Below are 10,573 nucleotides of genomic sequence, written 5' to 3'. Positions count from 1 at the left end.
ATAACATAAAACGGAAGATCAGTTAGAGCGCATATTCAACAGTTGAGAAATCTACATCCACAATCTGGCGAATCAATAAAATCCCAATTTTAATTGATCAAATTGAAATTTATTTACTATTAATAACCTTCACCTTTGATTTAATATGACAAAAGTAAAAACAGTGCAAAATTACCGAGTATTTAAGATTTGTTTATTTAAATAATATGTAGATCCAAATTGAAAATTCGAATTATACGTTCTGTTCGATAATTCGAAATTTTGGTCCGAGTATATGTATGTACTTCATTTCCGAGCCAAATATATTTATGCGTTGTACTGCACACCAAACCATAATAAAAAAAGGATTCTGCAAAATTCCACAAACCTAAGTTACATCTCAAAATTAAGTACGTTATTATGTACATATGCATAAATCATACAAAATTATAATAAGCCGATTAAGTGCAACAAAAACCAATTCCAAATCGAAAACATAGATAGTAAAATAAAACACGAAAATCATTTGTCAAGTTTTTTATTATATAATGTATGGAAAATAGAAAATACATAGGTAACAAATTATATGACTAGTATCAATTGATGAAAACTAAAATATTTAGGCAAGGAACATAATTTTTCGTGACATTCGTAGGTAATCGTTTTGAGAAATTATTTTTGGTGAAATATTTAAATATACTTCGTAGTGAAATAATACAGTCGAAGCAATACAACGTCTATTCTTACTTCCATAATTAACACATACGTTTAATATTATATATATAATACATATACACATATATACGCACGTACATATGTATGCACTTATATAAAAAAATCTTATTTTTTTAAATGGAATAAAAATTACTGAACACTTTTATTATGCTTATGAAAAATTTCTCTCTTACACCACACATAATATATATATACGTAATATATTATATTTACAAATTCATACTTGTTGATTTATTTATAATAATTATAATTTTAGTGTATGTGAATATTCTTTCTAATTGGGGAGGGGAGGGTGTATAATATATATATATATATATATATATATATATATATATATATATATATATATATATATATATATATATATATATATATATATATATATATAATGTAAGTATAAATTAATCTAACAAAAATAACTTAAAATTCAATAAAAAAATTTCATATACATTACATTTAATGTATGATAAATATTTCCAAATCCAAAGCAAATATTGACTTTGCATTATTTATGGCACGCTACACTTCAAACGGAACAGCTAATTATTTAACGTACATTTTACGGAGCCGTATCGTATCGTCACATTTTTTAAAAATAATATTAAATAAAAAATATACCAATTTATAAAAGTAAAAATAATAATAATAAATAAATATACACCAAATTAAAATTAAAAACAAAAATTTGAATCGAGTGTAATTTTCACAACTACATTGTATATATTGCGTACGAAAAGTAATATAAAATAATACAAAATCAACGCTCACAATTTGAAATACTTAAACTTTCTAATCGTAAGTAGGACGTGGGAAGCCGTCGTCGCCGAAGGCTCGTGCGAAGCTGCCAACGTTGCGAATACGAGACGGTCTTCGGATCCGCATTGAGATTCCGATCCACAAATCGGTCAAGAGTCGGGACATTACACTGAAGATTACCTGCACTATTGTATATATATATAATTATATTTATTTACATGTAGACTGGGTCGACTTAAAACGAGTGTCACACGGTAACAGTGAGATTGATTGTTCAACAACGTGGTATCGATATACATACAGATATATCACACATACAAATAAACACGAGTATATCATACTCTTCACGAGATCTAACCAGAGCACACCTCCGAATGTTCGTCCCATGCCGAGACCTGGAATTTGATAAAAAAAAAAACATTTCATTCACACATGCGTATATACGATACCGAGTATTGAATTTTTGCATAAAATAATCGTACTTGACATTCGCGACTACAATACCACTGGTTGGCACATCCGGCGCACACAAACTGAGCTTCACGTTTACGACAACCCTGACATTCGGGTACTTCGCTCTCGTTGAGTTCTAAAGAGCCTCCGTCTCTATTGACGGAATTGTTGTCAGCTCGCCCGCCCTCATCTATCACTAACGGTCTATCTGCGCTGTCTTCTTCCGGTTCGGTCTCTTCAAAATCGTCCTACGATAAAATCAAAAAAATTATCATGCATACAACATTAGTTTTTCAATAGCTTATTTGAATCATTTAACAACTATTTTAATACATCACTCGATATTAATTTAATCTTTTCATAACCTCTATATGTATAAGCAGGTCATTAAATAATCGTAATGGTGCTTACGGACTAAACCAACGACGATTTTGGGCCAACTTTTTAACAAGCAGTAGCGTACAAAATATCGAAATAAAAATTAAATTTTAAAATTGAAATTAAATATCAAAATCAAGCTAAAGAGCGAGATTGAGCTAAAATTAGATCATCGTTGATGTTTTGAATTACAACAATGTTTTGAATTACGACGATGCGCATTTAAAACCAGAGAAATATTATAATTTCTCTGCTTACGAGCGAAAAAAATATATTGTTAAAGTCGTCACGAGATGTTACTGTATTTCTACCGTCGACGATCGATAAAAAAAAACAATTCATAAAAAAACGCGGTGTCCGATGTCGGTGATTTGTCAAAGGGTATTTTTTCTTTCGTCGAAATAAAATTAATAATCACACATTATCCGATAAAATTTACCTCTGAAATGATTTAATTAATTGATTTATTTCGACGAGAGAAACAATTGAAGAATAAAAAAATCCGTTTGATGTGACCGACAACACCCCGGGTTAGCAACCACCCATACTAATACATGATATATTCTCAGTAACTGCGCATTACGGGGAAGTAAAAATAATAATTCTTTGATTTTTTTTCGATCTTAGTGCGTATCTTCGTAAGTCAAAACATCTTCGACAAACAAAAGTCGAGGATTACCTGTATGTGATTGTTGATGATCTAATTTTAGGTCAATCTCGAAAATTTATTTAAATTGTGCATGTTCTGTTTTAACTTTCAATATTTAATTTTAATTTTAATATAATGATTATAATTTTATTTTGATACTTGAATTTAATTTTAATATAATAATAATAGTTTTAATTTTGATATTTAATTTCAATTTTTAAATTTAATTTTTATTTCGATATTTTGTACGCTACTGGTTTTAAAAGTTGGCCTGTGGGCCGTTCGTTGGCTTGGTGCGTACGCACCATAAGAGGCAAGTAAAAAAAAAAGGATTCGATTCAACTGTACATTGAGAAAAATACTTTGTATCTTAAAAAAAATGTTTGTGCATTAAACAATCTCGTATTGTGCATCGAATAAAATATTTTGGCATTATAAATTAACCATTTAAAAAATATGATACGATCATTCGAAAAAATAGATTTCAGCATTACAATAGATACAAAAAGTGGCAACGTGGCAGTCCTCCGCTATTGACAACTGTCAATAATGTTTACTTTTGTTTCTCAATAGTGAAATTATAATTTAATTTTAACTTAATAAAACCAACCCTAACTTAACCTAACCTAATCAAACCATAAATGAATAAAACCCAACCAAACGTTGGTTCGTATTTTGGATTTTATATTTATTCGCGACGTTGCCAATACAGTTCATCTGTCTATGCCCCTATTTTAATGCACATTTCATCCACTTTCTAAGTGGCAAATATTTTTTTCACTGATCAAAGCAAACTTTCTAACGCAATCTGTATCCGTCATTTAGATTTAATGCACGCAAACTCTTTTTAAATACACATTTAGTTTATAAAATGGACGTTTAAATTGTTCCCTTAAAAAATAAAATCTCACCAATTGAACCACTTCCGGTTGACTTGGACCCGACGAAGCGTTAGAATTAGAAATGGCCGGTTGAACCGCGGTTATAGTAATTTCGCTACAAGCCTGCGGAAAAACACAAAGCAATCGTACAAATTTAACGTGTATATATATATATGCATCACAACAACAAATACAACAAAACATCCTTTCTGTTCAAATTGATTATGCATATATATATATATATATATATATATATATATATATATATATATATATATATATATATATATATATATATATATATATATATATATATATATATATATATATAATATATATTAATGATAATACAAATATATAACATAACGCGCGAACGTTAAGAAATTGTATATACTGTTATAATAAAAGTGGTCGAGTTTGAAAATGAAATTAAAAATTGAAGCATATATTGAAGATGGACAATACCTTTTGTTGAACAAAATTATTTGCTACGTTTGCTGCGTTTACTGATCGACAATTATTTCCAACTACATTTTTTTCAGGTGCCGTAAGTAATCTTGCTAACGTCGGAGAAAATGTCGAAAAACGTCCATCTTGTCGAGGCTGTGACTAAAAGTTGACACTTGATTTAATATTATAATAGCAGGTTTCTCAGTACAAAAAAAAAAAAACAACACACAACAATTATGCACTTTTATACATCTTTTTCCCTGAAGGGCGAAAACTAGCAAATATTTCAAATACAATAATGTTGAATCCAATGACCGAACAGAACCTAAAAGTATGTACTACGCATATATGTCACTCGCAATGAACGTATTCAACCACCGTCTGAAGTCTGCACGATAAGTTGTGGCATTATTTCAACCATTGAGGCCCTACAGGCTTAATGTAAGTTTTTGTTTGTAAATGAATCTTGATTATTAGCTGTATAATTTTCCAAATACGCATATAAAAATATGTGATTCGTGGCTTCTTAGGTATGCTATGACGCCCTTCTTCATAAAAATCAGTCCTTTTGCGATTAGCAAACAAGTTATTTTTTATTATAATAATAGAAAAACTGAATTTTCATACACAAGTTAGGAAACCAAGAGTTTTCATATAAACATTTGAAAAGTTGCAACCAATATTTCCGACATTTTTAAAATCTCGGAAGACAATTAATAGCCAAGAAATTTTTTTCTTCAGTGTGTAACTTTATATTAAAAAAATAATTGAAAACAACTCTAAACAGAATAAAATTATTATTCACTCTTAAGAATATTATGAATAGAAACACTTTGTGTTCATCCAATCATTTTTGTAAAATTGTTTGATTTGTCCCGTGTTTGTTTTTCCAAATTAATTTGTTTCCCAAAAACAAACATTATTATATAAATTTACATACAATATATTCATTTTAAAGTAACATTAATTATTTTTTGTTACATGATTTATTTTACATTGAAAAAAAAATAAGCTTTTTGCTATTATTTCCACCATAATCATTTTTAAATAATACAATTTGGTATTATATTTCATTTTCTTCTTTTAAAGAAATGTAGGCTCTGGTAAAAATTATATTAATCAACACAAAAAGAAATCAAAATTCTCAGTGGCACATAATTTTTGCACTCAAAGCAACCGATAATATATTTTCGGATTATTTTAAAATTATTTTTTTTGCGGAGCGTTCCATTTTGAGTAATAATGTGTTAATAAATTTGCATCATCAGACAGTGTTCAATTTCGACCACTACGAACAACATATACCGGACGAGTCCAAAATCAAAATTTTCCTATTCAGACTCGTCTTACTTCATATAAAATGTTAAAATATCTATTGAAATTCCTATTTAAATCGATCATTCAAAAAATTACTTTGGTCAATATTCCGTGTAGCAACGAATTAGGCTGTTGCTGGGCCACTTTTGAGGAGAACGGCGATGGAGCAGACGCAGCCGTACCAACAGGGTGCAAGGTAACTTCAGGATACGGAGGCGGCGGAGGCAACTTGGCGCCCAAACAGTTCGTCTGCTGCTGCCCGGTCATATTGGCGAACTGAACGAGCACGTCTTTGAAACTCATACCGTTCGGCAAGCCGCCGGCCTGACTCAAAACAGCGTTCTGCTGAAGAGTAACAGCATCAATCGAAGACAAATGAGAATTCTAAAAATGACACGAAACTGCATCATCACAATTGCATCATTCTATTCCTTACGCATACACCCTCGAAACTTACAGTATCCAAGCCGCCGAAGAGGAGTCCGAGTTCGGCGACGTTCGGGTCCGTGGTCGGTATCGGCATCCGAGGCGTGGACATCTGAGGATTCAACAACGACTTCATCCTCCGTCCGCGTCTTGGAACTACCTCGGGATGCTTTTGCCGATGATCGGCTATGATCGACTGTACGTCTTTTATGGCACCTTGCCGTCCTTTCTGCATGTTGTATCTGTTCGGCTGGCCGTTCAAATCGGCCATTTGATAGTTCGGCATCCGATGATTGGGCGCCATCATCATCGGTTTCGGCAGGATATTCTTGGCACCGTACATGTGCTGATTCAAATGATTGTCTAAGCTTACATTGTTGATGTTAGATTGGCAGTATATGCTGGAGTTAACGGGCACCATCATCAGGCCACTGCTGTTGAGCTGAACGGCACTAATCGGAGCCGCGTGTCTCTGCTTTAGCCTCGACACCTCGTCGTTTTTGTCGTCGACGTAGATTTTGTTCAATTCGAAGATTTGTTTGTTCAGAGCGTCCTTGTTGAAGTCGGTCAGATTGCAAGGCATCTTCTCCGATGAGAGCATGTTCTTCTTTCTGAGAAGCCGCAGCAGAATTTCCTCTTTCACCTTGCGCAGGTGAATGAGGTGGTTCCATTCGATCTCCTTAGCGTTGGCCAGGTCGCGCAATACTTCAATCTCCCCGATAAGATTCTCAGTGTGTTTGTTGATCTCTTCGTCATTCGAACACGATATTCCGGATATGTATTCCGTCAGCATTGAGTCATGTTTCGGAAACGTGTCTTGGAGCTCTTGACACAGCTTCTTAGTTGGACACCGATCCGTAGGACCGTCGTCTGACATCCCCCTCTTGACAGGAGTAGCCTAAAAGCCATTAAATTGAACATACATTACATAAAGCCAAATCATTTTACTTCAAAGACATGCAGAGGCCAACTTTTCGGTAAAAATAAAAGTCATACTAAATGTGGTATCCTTTTAAACATGTCTTTGAAGTCATTACGTATGTGTATAAATTCATATTGTATAACCTTGGCAGCCATTTCAGCATCGACGCACGATGCGTTACTTTCATTCTCAGATTCACCCGACGTGCAATTATCGTCTTTGAAACACGCATTATCTTCAGCCGGTGCCGATTCTTTGCTCTGCTTCTTCGACGACGAGCTCACTTTAATTTTACCGGGCGACAGTTTCTCCTGTCGGTGCTTTTCAGCTCGACCGTTTTCCTCGGTGATTCCACGCACCGGTTCCGAGACCAATTTCTCGCTCCCGCCAATCTTTTGTTTTATCACGTCGTTGTTGTTGACTTTGCACGCGTCAACGACTTCGCCGTCTTCTACTCCGTTGAACGACTCGGTGATTTGATCCGTCGATATGACAGAGTCATTTCCATTAGTTTTTTCGGCAACATTTTCTACGACCGCCACTGTCTCGACATTCGCCGACTTATCGTCTGAAAACAGGTTGAACGCCAGCATTAGTATAAAGTATAATAAAATTGTCTACGATACAATACAAAATAAACTAATATGAGATTCTCCCACCTAAGTCTGAGTACATCTAACTACCAATAATAATTTATAACAATTTATAAGAATTCATAGTGCAGAGATTAATCAGGCTTTAGTAGCTCGTTGACCATCCCGGTGATCAAATACAGACAAAAATAGCATGTACTGTACATATAAACGAGCCGCCACTGATTCATATATACATTCAACCATTTAAAGCTGAAGTCTTTTCTGTTGAAAGCCCGCCATGCTGAAAATTTCGCCAACATTTCCAACTAGAATTATTTAGAAATTCATTAGAAAGCAGGTATAAAAATTGTAGCTAATCCAAATAACTACGGCCGAGGATTTCGAGTTTTGTAAAGGTGTGTTTAGACTCTCTAATATATCTTGCAACAATATAAAACAAATAAAAGAAGTCTATCAATGAATGTCTTTTCCAAAACTAGTTCCATCTTCTTCATTGTTGTTAAAATGTAGTGCTCACAATCTAAAATAATCAGCAGTTGGCGATTTCCATCGAGAAATTCCGGTGTAAACCAGTCTTTATAAACATTGACACGGATTACACGATCCATTTTAAATGCTACCTGGAATGGCTTAGCTAGTAGTATTCTTGTTTATTTATTACATACTCAAAAAACAACGGCTATCGGCGTATTTCACGCTCATGGAATTGTTGGAAAAACGCAGATCGGCGTTGATCAGCATTCAAAGAATTAATTAATAAAATATAATAAATTCAAAAGTACTATCGCTACATGTATGTGTGTATATTGTACTTATTGATATAGTTTTGTGTAATGATTTTTAGAATCTTTCAAACGTTAACGACAATATATGTCAAATTTTTATATTCAATCCTTGACTCATTTCAATCTTTGAAACATTACCTTTGCGAAATTAATTTTTTTATGAACTTTGTATGAGGATCTTTATATGTCAAATTTTAAATTAAAAATTAGCTGATCAACAGCAACTGAGTGAACTGAGGCATATGTAGTTGAGACCTACATATATCTCGAGCACTATTTCAGGGTAAACGAATACATATACGATTGACTTTGCATACAAGCTGTCAAAATCTCGAATGCATTTAGTGCAGTTGTTGACGATACGTATGCATATGTCATACGTCAAACAAGCGTGGTGGAGCGATTGCATATTCACGACATTGTATATACGAGTTTGAGGTTATGTTTGTGCAAAATTCGAACTGGCGCATAGAGCTGTGTATAAACATTGTGTTGAGATTCGACTGACCGATGGAGGGTCGGGAACGGGAGCGGGGGCTGGGGCTGGGGCTGGGGCTGGCCAGCTCAGGCGCGGGTGCAGCCGAGGGGAGAGGGGAGGCGAGCGGGCGCTCCGCACTCGCTTCCGGTTCCGGTTCCACTTCCACTTCCAGTTCGATTTCCGCGTCTGCGTCTGCGTCTGCGTCTATCTCCGTGTTTGTTTCCGAGTTGTCGGATTCGAGGGGCGCCGGTGCGTCGAGGGGCGGAGTCTCCGGGGGCGCAGCGCCACTTTTGGCCAGCGGGGGCTCCTCCATGTCGGCGGGGCGCAGTGGGGGGCGGCGGCCCGCGTCCCCGTCCCGCCACCCGCCCAAACATCACCCGCACTCTCGCCCTCGCCCTCACCCTCCACACAACACCACAACAGACCGAAGCGCGACCCAACACGCCCATTACAACACGCACATCTCCACGACTTTCAACTTCAATTCTGATTCGAATCGCTGCACTATTAAACTGTTTACCATTTTTACATACCTTTTCTTATTTCTTTCTATTGCGTAAAACTTTCATATTGGAATAAACATGAAAATATTTTTCATATTGTAACGTGGGAACACGAGAAAGAGTATTCGCAGAGCTGCACCGCTCCGTTCATATGTGCAAATCCGGTCTCCCTCACGGGACCGAAAGTGAAACGCCCGAAAACGCAAAGATCGAAAATCGAAAGATCTTAAGTCGAAAGATCAAAAAAAAAGGGTGCATGGTAAACGGTACTATGTATATATATAATATATATCAGTGGCATGCGGTGAAATTATCTCTTTTTGTCATACAGCCTTGTTTAATTTGCGCGCGCAGGATACGGGAGGAAAAGCCTGTTCTTCTTGTTCCTGTTGTATCCTGCTCGCGCAAATTAAGTGAAGATGTACGACGGGGGGGAGAGAGTTTTACCGCACGCCACTGATATATATATATATATATATATATATATATATATATATATATATATATATATATATATATATATATATATATATATATACTGTAGGCGGGGTAGCGATGTGTTATATTTGGGCAAAGGTATTATATTTGGGCAAAAGTATGTCGTTCAGCGGTCTCTGGATATGGTAGAGTGTCGCTGGCTCGGCATTCGTTTATGTTCAGAAGGTCTCTGGATGCGGCAGTGTGTTGTTGGCTCGTCGTTCGGCTATGTTCAGAAGGTCTCTAGATGCGGCAGTGTGTTGCTGGCTCGTTGTTCGGCTATGTTCGGAAGGTCTCTGGATACGGCAGTGTGTTGCTGGCTCGTTCGGCTGGTTGATCTTCCAAGTCCGCGTGGTGTAGTGGTGGCAGGTCAGGAGCTGGATGTTGACTGGTCTGCTGCTGTGTGTCGACGCTTGCTGCTGTGGGTCAACTGGTCTGGTGCTGTGTGTCGACGCTTGCTGCTGTGGGTCGACTGGTCTGGTGCTGTGTGTCGACGCTTGCTGCTGTGGGTCGACTGGCGTTGTTTGGGTTGTACCTCCTTTTATAGTGTTTCTGGAATCACCTGACCGATGGTGGTGGTTGTTGATGCGTAAGCGAGGAATGTTCTTTTGTCGAGGGGTGGACTTTTCTGGAACGATTGGCGCCGTTCCGCTCGATGTAGTTTAATGGTGGCGGCGTGTTTCGACCGTTTTGGTTCTGCTCGACTGGTAGGGGCGTTCCGCTTGAGTTTAATATAATGGCTGCAGGTGTGCGTCGTCTGGGTTTCGTTCCGCTCGAGTGTGAAGGGT

General features: G+C 36.2%; 1 protein-coding gene across 3 annotated transcripts; it reads right to left on the bottom strand.

Moving 5' to 3' along the window:
- Positions 1 to 1,387: 1,387 nt before the first annotated feature.
- LOC143919589 (uncharacterized) lies at positions 1,388 to 9,231 on the bottom strand. 3 transcript variants are annotated; one of them, XM_077441974.1, is made up of 8 exons: positions 8,836 to 9,226; positions 7,090 to 7,514; positions 6,056 to 6,922; positions 5,695 to 5,943; positions 4,297 to 4,440; positions 3,862 to 3,954; positions 1,953 to 2,171; positions 1,388 to 1,865 (listed from the first exon to the last, which is right to left on the bottom strand). In XM_077441974.1, the coding sequence occupies exons 1-8, from the start codon at positions 9,116 to 9,118 to the stop codon at positions 1,824 to 1,826; spliced, it is 2,322 nt and encodes a 773-aa protein (XP_077298100.1). In that variant the 5' UTR covers positions 9,119 to 9,226; the 3' UTR covers positions 1,388 to 1,823. The 3 variants fall into 3 exon arrangements, with proteins under 3 accessions (XP_077298100.1, XP_077298099.1, XP_077298101.1); XM_077441973.1 differs by having other exon boundaries at positions 1,394 to 1,865; positions 5,695 to 5,982; positions 8,836 to 9,231; XM_077441975.1 differs by having other exon boundaries at positions 1,395 to 1,865; positions 5,695 to 5,940; positions 8,836 to 9,228.
- Between the last annotated feature and the right edge of the window lie 1,342 nt (positions 9,232 to 10,573).

The sequence above is a fragment of the Arctopsyche grandis genome, chromosome 12, assembly GCF_051622035.1.
Source record: "Arctopsyche grandis isolate Sample6627 chromosome 12, ASM5162203v2, whole genome shotgun sequence".
In the NCBI taxonomy this organism is placed as follows: domain Eukaryota; kingdom Metazoa; phylum Arthropoda; class Insecta; order Trichoptera; family Hydropsychidae; genus Arctopsyche; species Arctopsyche grandis.
The sequence above is the reverse complement of the archived record's forward strand: the minus strand, read 5'-3'. Positions and strand labels throughout refer to the sequence as shown.